The 22,683-nt window shown below is 39.0% G+C and overlaps 1 protein-coding gene across 1 annotated transcript in view; it reads left to right on the top strand.

The window, feature by feature from the left end:
- Positions 1–19,478: 19,478 nt before the first annotated feature.
- The window catches only part of LOC122023576, a 34,209-nt gene continuing 31,004 nt past the window's right edge, over positions 19,479–22,683 (top strand). Inside the window, exons 1-4 of the mRNA XM_042581750.1 lie at positions 19,479–19,882; positions 20,295–20,387; positions 22,396–22,474; positions 22,597–22,675. Of these exons, the coding sequence (XP_042437684.1) occupies positions 19,656–19,882; positions 20,295–20,387; positions 22,396–22,474; positions 22,597–22,675 (478 nt within the window). The 5' untranslated portion in view covers positions 19,479–19,655. The remainder of the gene's footprint in view (positions 19,883–20,294; positions 20,388–22,395; positions 22,475–22,596; positions 22,676–22,683) is intronic.

The raw sequence follows: 22,683 nt of genomic DNA, 5'->3' as shown, positions 1-22,683 counted from the left end.
ATTTGGAATACCATTCCTGAATTTTTTCCTCCCAATGTTTAGACATAAACACTTATAACTTTCTTCCTTCCTCTAGATTTTCTGCTTACAGCTTAGGAGGTTCTAAAGGCTTTCTTGCTCATACAGATGTGCCCTTGGTCTTATCACAATTGCCAAGTTAGGATCTGTCCTTTTGCAATCCACCCGTCGTTCCCCGGTCGCCTTATCACAAAAATTTTAAAGAAGGATTAAAGTTAATAAAGTACTATATCAGTAAGAGGTTTTGCCAATCTCTTTCTTAAGAATAACTATAACTGATCAACAGTTGCAATTCATTATTCTTAAGATTTTAAAGAAAGATGCTTATTAATGCTTCTATCTAACCATATGGGTGATAAAAAGGTTCAATTCCCAGTGACCTCTTTTCTTGAATACCTTGTTAAGTTTTTACTCAGCCATATCTCAAAACTTGCTCTGATACCAAAAAGAAGCGGAAGCCTTCTAAACTTATAACAAAGATAATTGCAAAAAGAACTTATAAAACTGCAAAGACTTTGATTACAAGATTAGGAACTTACAAACTTAAGAAAGCTGAAATCTCGAAGTAGAACTTATGTCAGTGTCTTGACTTGTGTTCTACAACGAGCTGGCTATGGACTTATATAGAGGTATGAGATGCTGAACAGGGTACTCATTGGGCCCCATCTTCATTCAAGCATATCTTACTTTTAGTCCTTTACACGCATTCTTGACTAGGCATCTTTATCTTTAGACTAGTGGACGGCTCCCCGGGGCTCGAGTCCAGTTTGTCTTTGGAATAAAGTAGCCGAAAGCAAAGCTAAAAAGTAAAAGGAGGCTAGAAAGTTAAAGCCTAGTGATATTATTTGGATTTTTGGGTCCATCATGCTTCCTCATGGTGGTACGTCTCTGATGCGTTGTGCCATGTTTTGTGCTTTGATGAAAAGATCTAATAATTCTTCCTTTGCTTTTGTCACTTCAGAGAGCGAATCTTTAAAGTAGAGGCCCCCTCTGAGTTGTCCGCGATGTGCGAAATCAGCTTCTTTGGCGTTGATGATAAGCTTAAGCACCCAGATGCCTTTGAGGATACGGCTGGATGCTGTCCATTCAATGTTACCAAGGTGCTCCCTGAGATCTTTTTCATGGAGCCCGATGATTCCTTGGCTTGGGCTTCCGCTAAGCTCTTCATATTGGTCCAGTAACTCATAAGGCCCTCCAGGTGTAGGGATGCTTTGATATTGGGCTTCTTCACGAGTTGCACTAGTGTTTCCTCGACTTGGGCTAAGACTAAATAGTCTTCTTCTTGAGGAAGCCATGGTCCTATTATAAAACAAACAAGACGAGATAATGTGTCAGCCAGTTTATTATCTTTACCTTCAATATGCTGAAATTGCACATCAAGCCCGAGTCCTGTAATGTAGTCAGTGAAAGATAACCATCTGACTCTTGAGGGCTTATTTTGAGCGGATTTATTAAAGAAACTTATGATTGCCTGATGATCAGTTCTTATAATAAGTTTCCTTTTGTCAAGATAATAAATCCTGAAACTACTCAGACTATTCATCACCGCATGAATTTCAGCATCTATTGTGGATTTGAGAGAAGAATACTTTCCACTGGCATATGCACAAATTCTCTCTTCAGTATGAGGATCATCCCTTTTTAACTTCCATTTACAAATACCACCCCATCCTTCCATGCATCCATCCGTCTCTAGAATAATAAAGCATTCCTCAAGAGGTATTGCAAGGTCAGGGAGTTTGGATATCATATCTTTGATCTTTCTAATTAGCATCCAATCTTGAGAATTCATCTTCCTTTCTCCAGTGGGGGAGGTTTTTGCATACAGAGGTCCCAACAATCTTCCCAAATTAGGGATGTAACTACGAGCGTAGTTAAGGAGACCCAGCCAGGACCTTAGGCCTTTAATTGTTTCCAGTTCTGATTCTTTGAAATCAGCAATTTTTGATATAATATGCGTCTGGAGCTTAATAGTAGAAGACCCAATAGTAGCACCAAGAAATTCAACAACCGGTGTCCCAATTTTCATTTTTGTAGGACTTAGTATTAATCCGTTCTTCTGGCAAATTTTTAACATAATTTCCAGGTGCTCCGTATGTGATAACGGGGAGAGATCTCTGCCCGCTACCACGCTATGTCACACTAGCCATGAGCGGACCAACGGAGTCTAACAGAGCAACCTGCTATACACACCCTGAGTGTTGTGCCACTACCCATGCAGTGGTTACGTTGTGTGCAGGCTCATGTAGCCGGCGACGTGCTCAACAATAATGGAGTCGACAATCACCCAGCATACAATCATGCAGTATGGTGCATGATGCTATAGCATGAAAATCCAACCATATCCTCATCCATAATATATGTGCCAAAAGGGTAAAAGCATAATCAATGGTATAAGCCACATGAATCCAAGAACACATATCAAGTAGGTCTAGCAACTAATCCAGTATACAGGAGCACTATATATAGATATCATCTATCTCTATGAACATAGATACGCATGGCAAGAAATAAGAGCATACAAGTCTAATATATAGCAGCTAACAGTAGAAATATGTAACAGATATCAAATAAGCTAAAATCAGGGAAATAATAAATCTACCAATTACCACTAGTTATATATATATATATATATATAGACTACACATATCATAAGACACTATCAAGAAATAAGTCAAAGGGTATCTGCCTCAAATAGAAGGTAGTATCAAGCCAAATCGAACGTCGAGACGCTTGTCTCGAATCAGAGTCCTGCGTCAAACAATATATATGTTTTTATTTAGCTAAAATTTAAATGAATAGCTAAATAAAATCCCTATGACTAGGGTAAAATCCTAATCATATCACTATTATCTTACCTAAACTAAATCCAACGGTTAATTAGGGTTAGTTACCTAATCCCTAATCATCCATTAGACTAGAAATCCAAACCTAAATCAATCTACACACAATCAACAACTAATTACAACTTCCAATTCAAACCAATCCATGTTCTACAGTAAGATCAAAAGCCCTACTCCTTACCTTAATTCACAGCCCTGCTCTTGATCCACAGCCAAAAAGGTTGCTGCCGGAAAAAGGGTTGCTGCTGGAAAACACCTCACTATCACAATTCTTGCTAACACTATAAACAATTCCAGCTTCACAGAAACAGAACCTCACCTCACTGATCGGATCAAGAGAAGAGATCAAGAATTCACAAGACGACATATAAGAAACCTAATCTAATAGCTTACTGTTAAATGTTTACCTAAAGATATAGAAGAAATCAACAGTTCACACCCTTCTAGCCTCTGCCGACAACTACCAAAACACCTCACTGATCCCCAACGTCTCCAATCCGTGACCTAAATCAGCCGCAAAGAAGAGGAGGATCAAGAACAAAGGAGGATCGGTGAACAAAGAAGAGGATCGAACAAAAATAGTGAAGACAAGGGTTGTTACCTCACCCACACCGCCGTCGCTGGACAGATCCGACGCCGGTAGCCCTAATTTCCCTTCGACGGAAGCGATTGGGACGGCGATGGCAAGACCGTCACTGCCGCTTGCCGAGGCCGAAGAGAAGAAAGAAGCCGGAGAATGAAGGAGGCCGGAGACTCGACAGGTTTCCCTCCTCCACGCTCCAAGATCGATCCGTACCGACGACGCGAGAGAACAGAGAGAGGAAGAAGGGGAGTTCGCGTCGGGGAAGAGAGGAAGAAGGCTTCGGGATCGGGATCGGGATCGCGATGGGTTGGGGAAAGAAAAAGGAAAAAGGAAATATATAAATATTTTCTCGTTAAAATAGTTTTGCCTAAATAGGCTTTTCTCCGAATCTGTCAATTCATCCCTTCAAATTTATCATACGAGTTCCGAAAAATTCTCAGAAAATTTTTAAAAATTCTGAAAAATTTTGTTAAGGTTATTCGTCCATTTAACCTTATTATTTATTTGTCGTATATTATATTCTCCCCTATTAATCAAAATTTGATCTCCAAATTTCGTTATCTACTATCAGCAAGCACTATAGATAGAAAAACAGTATAAATGCTGAACAGAACTCTAACTCACATACCTCATGTTAAAAGATGGGGATATTGAGCTCATATCGTATCCTCGAGCTCCCATTTAACCTCCTCATCAGAATGATACTGTCATCCGACCTTAACCAACCGTACAGTATTGTTCCGCAGTTGACGCTCTCTGTGATCTAGAATCCGTACCGAAACATCCTCGTAAGTAATGTCAGGATGAATGGAAACTAATATATCTACAAAATGTGTGTTGGGTCGGATACATATCTCCTCAGCATAGATACATGAAATACATCGTGAATGCTAGCTAAAGATAGTGGTAGCGTCAGATGGTAAGCTACTGCTCCAATCCTCTCTAAGATCTGGAACGGCCTAATATATCATGGAGCTAGCTTATCTCGGAGACAAAATCTCTTCACCCCTTTTGTGGGTGAAACTCTCAAAAATACATGGTCACCAGTAGAGAACTCCAAGAGTCTCCGTCTCCGATCAACATAACTCTTCTGGCGATTCTGACCCTCGGACATCCTCCATCTGATAGTGTGAACCAACTCTACCTCCTGCTAAGCTCGATGAGGTCCTAACAGCTGGGCCTCCCCAACCTCCTCCCAGAGGGTGGGTGTCCGACAAGGTCTACTATACAACACTTCAAACGGTGCCATCTGGATAGCCGAGTGATAGCTGTTGTTGTAGGCCAACTCCACTAATGTCAGGTGGTCCTCCCAGCTGTCTTCGAAATCCATAACGCAAGACCTCAACAAGTCCTCCAAAGTATGAATGGTCCGCTCTGATTGTCCATCTGTATGCGGATGAAATGTCGTACTGAAACTGAGCTATGTTCCCTAGGTCTGCTGCAAACTCTGCCAGAATCGGGACGTGTACCGTGGGTCTCTATCCGATATAATGCTCAAAGGAACACCATGCAATCTGATAATCTCTCGACAATATAACTCTGCTAATCGTCTAGAGAATCAGTCTTCCGGATCACTAAAAAGTGTGTGGATTTGGTTAATCGATCAACGATTACCCAAATCACATCATGACCTCGTCGAGTCCTAGGCAATCCTACCACAAAATCCATAGTAATATGTTCTCATTTCCACTCTGGAATAGGGATCCTCTGAAGTAATCCAGCAAGTCTCTGGTAGGCCTTCACCTGCTGACAAATAAGACATTTAGCTACAAACTCCGCGATGTCTTTCTTCATACCGTTCCACCTATAAAAACACCTCAAATAGCGATACATACGGGTTCCACCTGGGTGGATAGCAAATCTAGAGCGATGAGCCTCCTGAAGTAACTCCTCCATGACCGGGTGAGATTGAGGCACACATAATCTGCCTCAGAAATAAACAATACCCTCGTCATCTCGTGTAAAGTCGGTCTACTACCCGGAAGGTATTTGGCTGCCAATGAACTGTAAATGCTTATCTCCGGTCTGGGCCTCTCAAATCCTCATCCTAATTGATGACTAAGCAACCATGGTAACAAGAATACCCTACTCTGTCCGTCCCTTCTTCTCAAGGTCCAACTCAGAGAAACCCTGAATCAAATCTGTGACTATAACTCGGTGGCAAGCTAAAGTCCCTCTAGACTTCCTGCTAAGTGCATCGGCAACAACATTAGCTTAACCCGGGTGGTAGCTAATAGTACAATCATAATCATTTAGGAACTCCATCCATCTCCTCTATCGGAGCTTAAGTTCCTTTTGAGTGAAAATATATTTGAGACTCTTATGATCAGTAAGAATCTCAAAAAGTAATACCATAAAAATGATATCGTCAAATCTTCAAAGCAAAGATAATGGTTACTAACTCTAGATCATGTACTGGGTAGTTCTTCTCATGCTCCTTTAACTGATGAGAAGCATAGGAGACTACCCTGCCGTGCTGCATCAAAACAGCTCCTAAACCCTGAAGAGATGTGTCTGTATAGAGTACGAATCGGTCCTCTCCGGAAGGTAAACCCAGAACTAGTGTCGATACTAATCTCCGCTTCAGCACTTGAAAGTTGGTCTCGTAAGTTTCTGACCACGTGAACTTCACGCCTTTCCTGGTCAGACGTGTCAACGGCATAGCAATGCGAGAAAAACCCTCAACAAATCGTCTTTAATATCCAGCCAAACCCAAGAAACTACGAATCTCCTGGACTGACTTCGGCTGCTCCCAGCTGATGATAGCCTCAATCTTCTAAGGATCTATCGAAATATCTCGACTTGAAACCACATGTCCTAGAAAACCAACTGAAGGTAGCCAAAAAGCACACTTGCTGAACTTCGCGTATAGACAATGTCGTCGAAGAGTCTCCAAGACTGTGCGAAGATGCTGTGCATGTTCCTCCTCGGAACGTGAATAGATCAATATGTCATCGATAAAAATGATAACGAACTAATCTAGATACTCCAAAAAGATACGGTTCATCAAATCCATAAATACTACGGGAATATTGGTAAGTGCAAATGGCATTACCAAAAACTCGTTATGTCCGTATCTAGTGCGGAATGTTGTCTTCTGAATATAAGAATCTTTGACTCTCAGCTGATGATATCCATACCGCAGATCAATCTTAGAATATATTAATGTATCTCTGAACTGATCAAACAAATCCTCAATCCGTGGCAAGGGGTACTTATTTATAATAGTCACTGCATTCAGTTGTCTATAATCGATGCACAACCTCAGAGTACCATCATTTTTCTTGACGAATAATACCAGAGAACCCCACGGAGATACACTAGGGCGAATGAATTCCCTATCTAATAACTTCTGGAGTTGAACCTTTAATTCGTCCAACTCTTTTGGTGGCATACGATAAGAAGCTTTCGATGTTGGCGCAGTTCCCAGAATCAGCTCAATAGCAAACTCTACTTGCCTTCGGGGAGGCAAGCCTGGTGGCTCATCTGGAAATACATCCGGATACTCTCAGACCACTAGAACGTATGAGAGTTGAAGACTACTGCTGTCGTCAGCATTAATCAACGACAATAGAAATCCCTGATATCCATGTAATGGCAGTTTCTGAGCCTGTATCGCAGAAATGGCCGATATCCTATCATCTCTAATGCTAGTGAAATCCCACGAGGGTTGGTTCGGAGGTCAGAAGGTGACCATCCTCTTTTGGCAGTCAACAGTAGCATGGTATGCTGATAGTCAATCTATGCCAAGGATAATGTCGAACTCGACTATTTCCAGTACTAATAAATCTATCGTGAGTATAATGTTGCCAAAGTCTAACGGCCAAACTTTGACCTCCTGAGTGACATCCAAAGTATCACCAAACGGTCAGTCGCCATGGTTTATGAGTAGGTAGTCTACCAATCTCCCTCATAAATGCACAAGATATAAAAGAATGTGAACTACCTGTATCAATTAGCATATCAGCAGAAAATGCATAAAGTAAAACCGTACCGCGAAAGACGGATCCGTCAACCCGTTGTGCATCCTCTCTGGTGATCGCGTGAACTCGTCCAGTATCTAACGGTGGTAGAGGTGGTAACACGGCCAAAGGCTGCTCCGTCTGAGCCTGAACCTGCCATTGAGTCGGTACTGGATACTGAGCTAGGGATGGGCATGTGGGCTGTAGTAAGTACCGAACCGGTGGCTAGGGCTGCAACTGATACTGTACCAATGGAGTAGGAGCTCTAATCTACGAATCATGTTAAACGAACGTGTTACCGGTTTGTATTTCCTTTCTTAGTTTTAGTCTTTAGATTGTTTGTTTTGTTTGTATTCCGCTGCGCAAGCTAACATTATAGGAAGCTATCGATTTGGGGGCGTCGTCCATTCAACCCCCCTTCTAGCCGGTCATCCAATCCCCAACACACACCCCAAGTCGATTGCTTCCTACTTATTCGTTAGTGCGCAAGCAGAAATACAAACTATAAATAGAAAGCTAATCAAAATAAGAAGGAAATGCAAACTGCTAACACAACAATTTATGTGGTTCGGAGATAACTTGCTCCTACTCCACAGTTGTCCGTAAGGTGGACGATCCGTCAATCCGTTGGTGGATTAGTCTCCAACAAACTTCGACTATCTCAAGTCTCCTTGTGGGTGGAGAAACCTCACCACAACTCTAACCAAGACCTCTTGGAACACAAAAAACTCTTGAGCACTTGTTGACTACTAATTAGGGTTAACCACCACTAATTTTGTCCACCTTAACCAAGCTCCCAAGACTTGGTTATATAAGCCATGAGTTGGAAAACCTTGTCTACTAGTCGACTGTCACTTCCATCAATCGACTGTCCTCTGTGGAGATTCGACTGTTACAACCCAATAGCTCGATATCAGTCGACTGGTGAAAGTACCAGTCGATTGTGTCACACTAGTCGAGCGAACAAAAGCATTCTGTTCGCTTCCAGTCGACTGTCTAGTCAACTGTACCAGTCGACTGATGAAAGTGTCAGTCGACTGGTACCGAAGTACAATCTCTCAGCACTCGGACCCTCACCCTTACTCTCACTTGACTTTTCATTACAGCCTTGACATCTTGCCTTTAAGCCTATTTCCTTTGGTTCTCATCTCTTGGATGCATTCAAGCCCGCGGCTCATCCCCAATGACATCCTTTGCGTATACCTCAAAGTCGCTTCTCTCGGCCCTTGTCCTTGCTGCCTTGTCTACAGTCCCTCAGATACTCCATCCTTCACTGGACCCGAAGCCATCAAGCTAAGTCATATGTGTATCCTGCAATCCTGTACACTCACATACACATATCAAATACAAGGATAAACCTAACTTAAACCCTTTGCCCAAACACCAAAACACATTGTCGCACTGACCATTGAGATTGCTCCAACAGTCTCCTCCTTTTTGATGTTTGACAATACATTTAAGTTAGGGAAAATAAATAGCAAAACAATATGCTAAAAATAATGGACTTACGTTGCCAAGGCTACACACTTGGACTTACACCACCGAATGGACTTACGTTGTCAAGACTACACACTTGGACTTCCACCGTCGAATCAAAAATACAAACATGCATTGGAACCTATCACAAGGCTCCCCCTACACCTAAGCTCCCTATTGAGCTAGTAATTTTACCATAGGGATATTTAAGAACCTATCACAAGGCTCCCCCTACACCTATATGCTTCCCATTGAGCTAGAAATTTTACCATAGGACTATTTAAGAACCTATCACAAGGCTCCCCCTATACAAAGGTATTTAAGGTTTTCCCAGCTAAATCTTACTTTTCCCCTTTTGCCTAACATTAAAAAAACTTCCAACAAAATCTCAATTATCGAAAACTTGATCATCAAACTGACCCTAAACTCGTATATTTATCCATTATGGATCTCATACATCTAAACGAGTTGATCCGGTCAAAACCCAGTGCTGACAACAATTTCAGACTGGTATCAGTCAATTGCTCCCTTCAATATAAACTCACAGAAGCATTCTATGGTCGAAAAATACTGTTACCAGTTGATCGGTAACTGCACCAGTCGACTGTCACTCTTTTCCAACCCATTTTAACATTTCTGACTCAATTTCATAAATGCACTAGAAATTTCACAGATATCGAAAAATTCATAAATTTTATGGAGAGGTTTGTTTTACCCATGTCTACTTGGAAAAATACATTAAAAATGTATCTATCACCAATCCCAAGATTGACACAAAACTTAAAACTAGTTAAATGGTTCAATTGAACTTTGACCTAAAGTCCTAGTTTTGGCTTCCTCTTTATGTATTTGCTCATACTAAACCACAATGTATCCCTAACATTGGTTTATATAACATCTATATATCTAAAACCAATTATCATGTAATATGACCCCAATGTCATATTTTCAAGCATGAAACACAACCTAATTGTGTCAAATCCGTATGTTTGAGACTCAAGTCCGTCTCCAAAACCCCTTGGCACATTCCATGACCCATATAGAATCTCAAGTAATACCCACTTGAGATCCATTGGCCATAGACCCCAAATTGACTCTTTGAGCTCTCCCTAGAGCTCTTAGCCTTAGCCATCTCCCTAGATGACTCATCAACAATTGTTAGGCCACATCGGTGCACCTCGGGTGACACTTGGCCTACAAACTTAACCTTTTTAACCTTGGGCACCTTGTCCTTGGTTGATTTCTTCTCACCTTTAAATGGATTTCTTTTGTCATTTATTGACTTCTTCTTACTATAATCATATGCAACCCTAGCATAAGACTTTCCCTTAGCCTTGGAGATATTAGATCGATATCCTAAACCCGATATATCATTATTGGGTCTTTGGCTACCCAACATCATACTTAACCCTCTAGATCGAACTGTGAATATAGCTAGGGGTTTCTCCAAACTATCAAGTTTTATCTTCAAAACTTGATTTTTTCTTTCTAGGTTCCTAAACCTAGAGTCAACATGTCCACCATGGGCATTCCTAGACCAACCCATTTTTCTAGGCATGTGTCTCCCCTTCTTGGGATTTTTACCTAGGTTCTCCTTAGATCTATCATTTCTAGATTTATCATGAATGAGTCTCCTAGGATTATAATCTACATTTACCATATTTCTATCATGATATCTAAATTCTAAATTTTGCATGGGTAAATAATGAAAATTATTTCTAACATGCATGAAAGAATTTAAATTTGACTTAACCTTCAAGTTATGATATACCTCCCTTACCCTTGAAGCTCCCCCTTGACTTGAGTTTTTCTTCTTCTTCTCTCATTTCTTCAATTGCACAAGCTTTTTGATCTCCCACTTCCTGGGGCATTTGGTGTGATAGTGACCCTTTTCCCTACACGTGAAGCATATGATGCGCAATCTCCTCCTTTGGACTTCTTCATTCCTACAACCCTTGTTAGTGTTTAAATTAACTTGAATGGGTTTACAAGTTACCTCTTTTTTACCCAATGGACATCTACTCTTGTAGTGTCTCTTCTCATTGCACCCAAAACAATTGATGTGGTCTTTTAACTTCACTTCGATGGAGGTGCTCACTAGGTTGACTTCCAAAGCTTCTTCTTTTTCTTTACTTGTCTTGGATTCTTCTTCAACCTTTGAGGATGTAGATGATGCCTCATCTTTCTTCTCCTCCTCGGATGTTGAGCATGACTCAACTTCCATTTGCTCTGACTCAACTTGAGCAATTAAACCCATCTCCTTGGGTTTTTCTTATTCTTGTGTAGGTTTGGGTTATTCCCGTAGAACCATCTTCACCTTACTCCACAACTCGTGGGCATTCTTGTATTCACCTACATGACTTACAACATCATTAGGCAAAAGTTCAATCAATATTGATATTACCTTATCATTTTCCTTTGATCGTGATCGATGCTCCTCGGTCCAATGGCGTGGTCGAAGTCTTTTTCCCTTCCTGTCTCTTGGGACTTCGAACAGGTCCTTGATCACCATCATGGTGTCCAAATCCATGTCGAAGAAGACCTCCATCTTCATCATCCAATACGTGATGTCCCATAAGCCTCCTCCTTCAAACTTCGGAGGTGCTATCAAGTCAGTCATCTTCTTGTAGTTGCTCTTTTCGGTGGTTAGTCCGGTGAAGTGCGACCTTGGCTCTGATACCACTTATTGGGAATATTGTGGCCGGCTAGAAGGAGGGTTGAATAGCTTGAACACCCCCCCCAAGTCAATTACTTCCTACTTATTCGTTAGTGTACAAGCGAAAATACAAACTATAAATAGAAAGCTAATCTAAAACAAGAAGGAAATGCAAACCGCTAACACAACGATTTACGTGGTTCGGAGATAACTTGCTCCTACTCCACGACTGCACGTAAGGTGGACGATCCCTCAATCCGATGGTGGATTAGTCCCCGGTAAACTCCGACTATCTCAAGTCTCCTTGTGGGTGAAGAAACCTCACCACATCTCCAACCAATACCTATTGGAACACATAGAACTCTTGAGCACTTGTTGACTACTAATTAGGGTTAACCGTCACTAATTTCGTCAACTTTAATCAAGCTCCCAAGGCTTGGTTATATAGGCCACGGGTTGAAAAACTTCTCCTAGCAGTCGACTACCACTTCCATCAGTCGACTACCCTCTGTGGATATTCGACTATTATAACCCAACTACTCGATATCAGTCAATTGGTGAAAGTACCAGTCGATTGCTCCATACTGACCGAGCGATCAGAAACATTATATTTTCTCCCAGTCGACTGTACCAGTCAACTGATGAAAGTGCCAGTCGACTGATACCCCGAGTAGAATCTCTCAACACTCGGACCCTCACACTTATGACTCACTTGACTTTTCGTTGCAGCCTTGACCTCTTGCCTTCAAGCCTACTTGCTTTGACTCTCGTCCCCAATGCCATCCTTCGCGTATACCTCGAAGTCGCTTCCCTCAGCTCTTGTCCTTGCTGCCTTGTCCACGGTCCCTCAGATGCTCCATCCTTCACCAGACCCGAAGCCATCAAGATAAGTCATATGTGTATCCTGCAATCCTGCACACTCACATACACATATTAAATACAAGGGTGAATCTAACTTAAACCCTTTTTTCAAACACCAAAACACATGGTCGCACCGACCATTGGGATTGCTCCAACATAAGGGTGCTTGTGTGCGCTCGACCGGGTAAAGCCCTATAGAACTTAAAGGCACTCAGCCTTATAAAAAAAAGGTAGATCTGCTACCTTAGCGACCCCCCTAATGTCGGTCTCACGGATATAGAGGCACTCAGCCTTATAAAGCTTCTAGCATACGATAGTCCAAGTGAAGACCAAATGAGCATACGGGTGCTTGTGTGCGCTCGACCGGGTAAAACCTGATAGAACTTAAAGGCACTCAGCCTTATAAAACTTCTAGCATACGATCGGTAGAGCGAAGGTCGAATGAGTATAAGGGCGCTTGTGTGCGCTCGACCGAGTAAAGCCCATTCGAACTTAAAGGCACTCAGCCTTATAAAGCTTCTAGCATACAATCGGCCAATAAAGGTCGAATAAGCATAAGGGTGATTGTGTGCGCTCGACCAGGTAAAGCCCGATCGAACTTAAAGGCACTCAACCTTATAAAGCTTCTAGCATACGATCGATCGAGCGAAGGTTCAATGAGAATAAAGGTGCTTGTGTGCGCTCGACCGGGCAAAGCCTGATCAAGCTTAAAGGTACTCAACCTTACAAGGCTTTTAGCATACGACTGGCTTAACGACATGGCCAGGATATATTCAATAGAATGTATTCTTAATGTACGACCTGCTTAACGATCAGCCGGGATATATTCAGCTGAAGGTATTCTTAATGTACGATCGACTTCATGACTGGCCAGGATATATTCAACAAAAGGTATTCTTAATATACAACTACTTAACGACAGGCCAGGATATATTCAACATAAGGTATTATTAATGTATGACCGGCTTAATGACTGACCAGGACATATTCTTAACAAAAAGTATTCCTAATATATGACCAGTTTAATGACGGGCCGAAATATGTTCAACAGAGGGTATTCTTAATATACGATTGGCTTAATGGCTGGTTGAAATATATGTAGCAAATAAGTAGTCGACAACCTTATGACAACCTGACGAACTTGTCAGGAAATGTCCTCTCAAAGCTTCTTTAGCTACAGCGATATACCTCTTTGAATATTTCATCAAGGGTACAAATTATAAATGACAAAGGAGGTACATCTGGGATAGAAAAAAGATTCCTCGAAAGATTATTACACGATGTCTAAGTTGTACTTCTCTCATCTTCTAACAAACTCTAACAAACTGGGGACCACCTCATGGTGGCGGAGGTTATGTGAGGTGGTATAAAAAGGAGAATTTGCTCCGCTGGTAAGGTATGTAAACACAAGCATTCGCATCTGAAACCCTACTTCCCTGCATTTTCTATTAATGTTCTTCTTCCACTTTCCAAGAGAGGAGACTGACTTGAGCGTCGGAAGGCATAACCAGGGATTCTCCACCCCGGGCTTAGGTCACTAACGCTTCGTTGGCTCATTTCACTGTGCACAGGATCGTTGAGGAGTTCTCTTCAGATATTGAGGAGTTTCTTATTCGTCGAACCATCACCTAACAAAGCCAGCGTGCCGTCTCATCACTTTCAGATAGGATCATCGACATATAGTTGACACTACCCTTTATTTTTCTATTAAAATATTGATAAAATATTTACTTCTACATATTTTCTCTTTGACACTCATCCAACAATACAACATAATAACATGTAAACATACGATCAAAGTTAGTAGTAAAACATAAAAATCATGTATATTGATCTTGCGCCAAGACCATGGAAGAATGATTCATCGGTGAATTGGCAGATGTTGTTGGAACCCCAAGGTTGTTTTGGTGTGATCAACAAGTTAAGTTAGGTCCTGTGTGTTTCTAACCTAATGTCTAAGTGTGCAGGAGCTTAGGAGCACAGGTAGTTGAGCAGAAGACACAGCCAGCGAGAAGGACGGCACGCGGTGCGTCCGAGGGACGAGGCGCTGCGGAAGAGTACACCGGCGGACGAGAAGGAAGCGCGCGGTGGTTCCGAGGGACGAAAGTCGGAGCGGAAGATTGCTCGGGGAGCAAGAGACGCAGCTAGCGAAAAGGACGACATGCGGTGCGTCCTAGGGACGAAGACTGTAGATGAGTACGCCGGCGGACGAGAAGGGAACATGCAGTAATTCCGAGGGACGAGAAGCCGGATGGAAGCCCGCTCGAGAAGACCGGAAGTTAAGTTCGGGTGAGCCCTTTTCCGGATGGCAGAGATCACCCAAGCGAGCGAATCCGGATGAGAAGAACTGGACCGAGGCGGGACTGAACCAGAGAAGAGGTCCCGGATGAAAAAGTCAACACCTGTTGACTTTGGGCTCCGGGGCGCCCGGAACCCTTCCCGGCGCCCGGACCCTGATTTTGACCAGGATCACGATTTACGCGATCTGAACGTTGGGGGATAAAGTTTTATTTCCCCAGGGGCGCCCGGAACCCTTCCAGGCGCCCCGACCAAGGCTATAAATATAACCTTGGTCTAGAAGCTTTTCATCAACTCAGTAATTAGCATTCCAAACACTTGTGCGCTCACTGTTCTAGTTTAGCTTTTGTTTTTGTGCTTTCACCGGTGTAAGAGGCTTCTCCGCCCGAAGGAGTTTTTAGTGCGATCACTTTCCTTGGATTAACAACCTCCCCGGTTGTAACCAAGTCAAACACGGTGCCTCGTTTCTTTCTTGTATTTCTGCTTAGCTAATTTTATACAAGTGTTAGTTTAAGAGTTCGAGAAGGGTTGTTTTTATTTTTTTTACAGGGCTATTCAACCCCCCCTTCTAGCCGACCCAACGGTCCTACAGATGTGTTGACTGTTGTCACTAGAACCACAAGGAGAGGGAGATTGGATGGAGAAATCACCGTTACCTAGAGCACTTGAAGATGAGAAACTGTTGAAGAGGAGGGTTAGAATGGCTGCGGTGCTCTAGCATTACCACTCTAATGCTCAAGTAAGAGACGGTGAGAAAATGGAGAAATATGTGAAGAAGATGAATAATGGAGAACTCTTAGATCAAAGCAAAAGAAAAGCCTCCTCTCCCTTTAGTGTGTGAAATCCCTTTTATACTACTTTCCTTATCTTCCCAGTGTATTAATGGCTTACTCTTTATCTTCTCAGTGTATTAATGGTTGGCTTCTTTTCTTCTCTGTGTATTAATGATGACTCTTTATCTTCCAAGTATATGAAACGGTTGACTCTTTATTTTCCCAGTGTATTAATGGCGTATTATTTATAGATGTGGATTGTGGGCCTATCTAATAAAGGAGGGCGTCGGATCACTAGGGCAATATGAATTAAGTCCACCCAATCAGTACAATGAGCCTATGACAAGAGTCTATAGAGAGACATATGATATAACCAATTTGGGCATCACATAGTCGGTCAGAAGATTACCTTCGACTGGTCAACATACGATCGAGAGGACCAATGAATATCCAGTCTACAGGAGCGAGGAGCATTTGGCCTAGAAACACCTGATCGAGAGTGGTGTCTCGGTCAAGCGATGCCCTATCAAATAGACCGATGGGGAGTCAAATGGGCAAGGTCTGATCGATAGGATCAAGCAAGTCATACATCGATCGGTCAGAAGTTTACTTCTCCTACTGTGACCGGTCTAAATAGATTATCTTCATCTCAACTTTAACCCCCACCTAAATATATATCTTGATCTTTAGGGGATACGAGGCTCCTACTCTTCTGACACATTATATATATTAATTAAATATAACATCTTATATTTTCAAACATAGTCATAAGAAATTATGAACATTCAATCTAATCACGAGAGCATATATAGGTATTCATGAAAAAAAAAAAACTAGATAAAAAATTCGTGTTGTCAGTCAAATGTAATCCTGAAAAAGTTTTATAAATGTAATCCTAAGTGCTAAGTTTATGGAAATTAATCCTAAGTATGTGCCAGGATTTAATTATAACATGCTGGAAATTAATCTAAGCATATATTATCATAATATAATATATGGGTGGGGCTCGGTGAATTAACTGATGTATTTTTAGTAATAAACAATTAACTTAAGAATATTGGCCTGCCGGTATATAGTATTAAAACTTAAATCGCGGCTATTTCAACACTTTTAATTAACTGAAATATCTATCTAATCAAACGATCATTCAACAAGAATACATTCTAGAGTCAAAATTTAAAAATTTATAAAAGCATATAAAATTTTAAAAATCATGGAATTTTTTGCATGCATGTATGTTTAAGGACATCTCCTCTAAATAAGATTTTTTTTTTTATAATTTTCAATATGCTATATCAATGTAACATCAATAATAAAAACTTTACTATTCTTTCTACAATTAAAAAACCTCCATATAATTTTTTTAAGCCTACATTACAAATCATATATTTTTATTTATTTATTTAATGTCTCTATATAAATTTCATTTAATATTTTAATTAATTATGTTTTTTTAATTATTATATTAATTGATTTGTGATTTTTTATTTAATTAAATTTACAATTTTCATTTAATATTTAATTAACTTATGAATTTTAATTTAATTATAATCATTTATATTTTTTTAAATTTATTTTTAAAATAATAATTTGTTAATAATTTTATTGAAAATTTATATTTACTAGTGATCGTGCACACGCGCGCCGCGTTAACTTTTGAAAATCTGAATTATTTGGGTCTTTGAAAATCTGAATTGTTTGGATTTTCGAGTGTCACCCTTATGACTTCCCTATGAAAAAAATTAATTTAATTTAATATTATACTTATCTTAGTAAAACAAACTAAGAAAAGTATATTTTTTAACATTGTCGGCCTAAAATATTTAGATGTGGGACTAAAGAGAACTATATTTTTTCATATAAAACAACCAGAGAGAAATTAATGATAAGAAAAATTTATAATAATATGCCGCAGCTGAATCTCGTACTCTAGATCACTGATTGTTTCACTTTGTGAATTATTAATAAACCTTGGAATTATTTTTAGTGTGAATAGAAAATAAATATTAACGTAAATTCATTTTAGGCTTCACCAAAGTTAGTTAGTAAAGAGAGAAGATTTTTAATAAAATAGTAAGATATAAAAGAAAGGAATTATTACTCACTAGAAATAAAACATTATACTTAGAATGCTTTATAAAATTAACTTTATTGCTATAATTCATAGGTAAAATAATTTATTTTAAAATGATTTTAAAAGGTCAAATATGTAATAATATTTTGTTATTAATCATGGGCTCCATCTAAGTAAAAAACAGGCTTGGTTTTTCACAATGGCTCTTGAATTAAAAATCAAGAATCTCACCTCCATAATAATTAAAGCTTTTTTGTTGAGCTTTTTGTAATTTTACAAACCTATTAAATATCTGGCATTAGAGATGCAAAGTGTCCTAAGCACATACACATAAAAACATAATTTTCCACACAAAACATTCATATAAACTTCGTAATGTGAATTGTCTATTCTTAACATGCATACCATAAAATTGTGTGTTTGGTTTATGAATGTGTGATTACAGTTAATTCTATTGGAGGGGTTCTTGGAATCTACCCAAAACACATTAGTTGGCTTAAACTTGTATTTTAAATAATGTATATTCAAAGTGAAATCATCATTTCATTTTATTCGAAATTTATATGTTAAATTGAAATGTGAGATTACCTTTCCATATATGTCCAGTTGATTAGAGAATGATAATTTTATTATAATAAAATAGAAGTCAATGTTTGATAAACTTATACCCTCAAGAAAAAAAAATTATGTCTATTTTTTAATCATTTGACGATGGACTATAAATTAATTTCTTTCGTATAATCAGAAACATCCTTTTACGACATTGAAATGAGATCACTCCTTTACTACATTGAAATGAGATAACTCATAGCATATAGAGATTCTATAAAACCATCTATTTTCTCAAGCTTTTGATTTTAAGCCATTTAAGTCTATTAAAATAAACTAATACAAAGTCAAAATATAAAGTGACTCTATCAAAATCTAAAGTTATGTGCTAAACTATATTTACTAAATATACACAACAACAACAACAACAGATAAATTATAATTATATTAATTATTATAATACACGCATCACACAGATACATAATATAATACGTGTAAGATATAATCGTATAATAAAATGTTACGAAAATAACTTTTATTCTAGTTATACTTGATGGATGACGTACAGTGAGAAGACATCAACCAAGCAACGCGGTCAAGTTTCGCCTCTATCCATATCCACGCATAGCTATCGTCTAGACGACTTCCAAAGTCTTGAGTCGTGTCTCCATCTTCGGTATTAGCCAACAATAAGAAACAAGACGATTCAAGAGAGGATCTCATCAACATTTTAGTATTTGACGGTGTTAGCAACAATATGATAAAAGACGATTCACTCGTCTTTAGCGCCCTTGTCAACCTGTCCCTAGATTAATATGAAAAAAAAAATATGAATAACTATTAACGATTAATACAGATAACCGATAAAAAAACTTCCATAAACTGGGGCGAGAGTGATTTACCATTCTTTTCCCACTCCCCACTTATCAAACCGTCAAAATAAGCAGCCCCTAAGAGCATCCATATCAATTTCCCTATCACTATATCTAAAATTTAAGATAAATAGTTCACTTTATTAAATTTATATAACCATTTTTCACTATACATTACATTAACTATCCTAAAATTTTCATTATCTTCAATTTTTTATTATTTATTCTCTTTCTTCTATTTATTATTATTATATTTAGAGTATGAGTAGAATGAAAGAGAATTAATGGAAGGAGAGATATTGAAAAGAAATATTATTATATATTTAGGATAGAGATTTGATTTTCTAAATTTAGAGAATCACTATTTATCAAATCTAAATTTAGAGAATAGATAAGGTAACTGATGTAAAGACTTTTAGCTACTCTATTTAAAATTTAGGATAAAAATTTTAGATAAAGTAACTGATATTAATGCTCTAAATCCCCAAACCCGCAAATCCCAATAGCCTAAACTCCAAAACCCCAGTCCTAAGCAAATGCTTCCCTCCGGACGAATATCTCCTAGACCTGCATGCCATGCTGCCTCTGCTGCGGATATCTCCCTCCATTTCCATTCGATTTTCTAACAGTCAGCAACCGATCTCCTCTTCCCTTCTCCCTGCCACGTTTCTCCTTTTCTAGCACCTAAAGATGGACTCGGCGATCCTTCCAGACTGCCGGGCACATCTGCGCCCGACGCCGGGAGCCGTTCCTTCTCCCGAGAGATGGTCACGCCGCCACTCTCCTGCTCCAATTGCAGTAGCAGAGACGAGTTCTGGACCCAGAAGCATAGCCGAAGGCGGGAGCAAACGATTGTTTGTGTTTGGGACAGGATTTGTAGGTCGATACGTGTCTGACCGCCTCCTAAGACAAGGATGGTATAGTCCAATCATTTCTGTACTTTTTTATCTCCATGCTATATTCTCCTTTGTCTCTTAATAGTTCTGTGCCCAAAAAGTCTGCTTGACAGCATTTTTAACAGGAATACGTTTTTTCCTTACCATGACACGATCGGTACGTTCGAATGGCAGTTTCCATGTCTCAATAGCTATTTAAAATATTTTACTGGAGAAAAATCACGTCATCTTGTTCAGAATCGCTTTTTCTTCCTAATTTTAAAAGAACTATTTTGTATGTGAAAATTGTGTTCTCATGAATTACAAAAATATTAATCTTATGTTTGGCTTCTTTGTGTTGTGCTATTTCGTTTGGAGTTTTGGAAAATTAAAGATAGACACTTCTTTCTTCTTATGAATAAAATTTGAGCTCAAGGTTAACTTGTGATTTTAGGCATGTCTCTAGCACATCTTCGTGTGCCCCAAAGAAGAGGGAGCTTGAGGAGATGGGATTGGATGCCTTCATTTTCGATGCAAATAAGGACAAGTATGTTATTACTCAACTCCTAACAGTTCCAGCACATTCAACATGGTTGCCGGCTCCATATATTGTTAAACCATTTGAAATACATGTATTTGAATCATAAAAGTGATTTGTTAGAGGGAACTAGACAACTCCTCCGAATTCCCTGGGTAGTTCAAAGGATTTATTCATTTTTTTTCAGCAAGGAGCTTTAAATGGATTTGTATTTTTCTTAAATCTCCTTATATCCTGGAGTATTTATCCACAGACCATTTAGATTTTGACAGTCCCACAGTTAAAACTCTAGAATATTTGACAGTGGCCATTTTTAGTAGTTAGATGATAGATCTTTGACACTAGCTAGATCATTGAGTAGGTGGGAACCTACTGTGCACATGTTATGGAAAAATTAATCATTGTGGAGTTTCAAGTTGTTGAGTGACTCTCAAGAACAAAGGTAATGATAAGGCAGACTGAAAGAGGTCAAGTGGAACTTTAACCATTATGATGCATCAGTTATGTCAGGTTGAAAGATGCACATATTTTACTTGCATGGTCACTGCCTTCAGAAGCAAAATCTGCTGAATCTTCCTTGTTTTTGTGACTTTGTTTTACAAGAATTTTCTTGCAGTCAAGCATTTCCTGTTGATGGATTCATTGAAGCGTTTATGAGATTCTCTTAAAAAAGGGGCTAAAATTTGGTTAGGCCATCCCCTAACCCAACCTGGTCTAGCCCAAAAGGATTGGATTATCAAAGAAACCTGAACCTGTGACTGTCATAACATTTTGAAAAAAAGTTATATATATTTTTTAATTTAGCATTTGTTCTTTTTGTTGACTAGTTTTTAGAGTTTTTCTTGGTTTTTTAGAGTTTGGTACTTATGTATAGACTAGCTAATATATACATATGTATATAAAATACATGGTAAACTGGGTCATCTTGGTTTCTATTTTGTAATATCAAAATGCAAAAACATTACCAAATCCTGATTTTCAGAATAACTAAAACCCAAAACTCAGAAAAAAAAAAGAGACTTTTCAAGTCAGTAGGGTTCGGTTTTCTGAGCTGAGTGGGTGAGTGGGGTAAGTTGGGTGTTTTGTCCACCCTTATAAGTATTTTTATTAATATATCCTATAAAACCTTGTTCTTGTAAACCATGTCCAAAATGTTTACTTTTTTTTTTTTTTAATAACTAAGATTATTGGCGCAAGTGCTCACAATAATGGGAAGTTTTTTTGTGTTCCTTGTTGCTGTGGATTCTTTGCTTCCCCTTTAAATGCTTTCACAATTCAACCCACATATCTTCTCTGAAAGAAGTCGTTCTTTTGAAAACATCAAAATCTTGCCAAACATGCAAACTTACTTATCATCCATCTATTTGAAATAGGTGTCTATCAGCGACATGTCCGGAAAAGTAATCCGAGTGACTTCCAAACTGATTTTCTACCCTACACAGCTTGGGAAAATAAACTTTTCAAACTTTTATGTGAATTGGGAGTTTAACTTCTCTATCACCTTAAATCATCTGCGATTGTACTTATTGTAATAGAAAAAATTTGACATACTCTAGCAGCAGTTAACACGTTGAATCAACAAGACGTGCTAAGATTGGGTATTGCCTGGTGTGGGATCATTTCCTTCTACTAATTTGAAAAGACTGGTTTTGCAGCCTATCCCTACTCTATTTCTTTGATTCAATCGTTGTCCACCCCAGTTACAATTATTATCCCTATCTATTCTCAGTTGAAGGTTGGTTAATACATGCAGTCGTCTTTGCATAGCAAGGAGGATGTTTTGTTAGCTTGAGTATAGTCTCCCATATATTGATGAACTAGCCGTTTTGGTTAACCAAGATCAAACTTAGCTTATTTTCTTGAAATCTCTTTTCATAGAGCTGGCTAAGTCTTATTTTCGTGGATTACAGTTTATGATGTAGCATGCTGAATGTAACCTCTTTAACAATATTTTCTGGTTTCCATGTTATTGTTTTTGGTTTTGCTCACTTCCTTTTTTTTCACATTAAATATATAGGCTGACAAACCTACATACCTTGCAATGTGCAACACATCTTCTTGTTTCCATTCCTCCTCTTGTAGGCATTGGTGACCCTGTAAGTCCATCTCTGTGTTGTTCTTTCTTCTTTCAAATCTAGTGCTATCTTTTTTGTTTTTTTACCTACATGTCTGTTGGCTTCAGCTGGGCATATATGTATATAACTTCATGTACATGCAGCTTCTCTACATACATAGAGATTTGCAAGCCATATTAGAAGATGGAAATTTGGAGTGGCTAGGATACCTATCGTCAACAAGTATGTAT

Source organism: Zingiber officinale, chromosome 9B, assembly GCF_018446385.1.
Source record: "Zingiber officinale cultivar Zhangliang chromosome 9B, Zo_v1.1, whole genome shotgun sequence".
Taxonomy (NCBI): Eukaryota; Viridiplantae; Streptophyta; class Magnoliopsida; order Zingiberales; family Zingiberaceae; genus Zingiber; species Zingiber officinale.
This window is presented reverse-complemented; position numbering and strand designations above follow the sequence as displayed.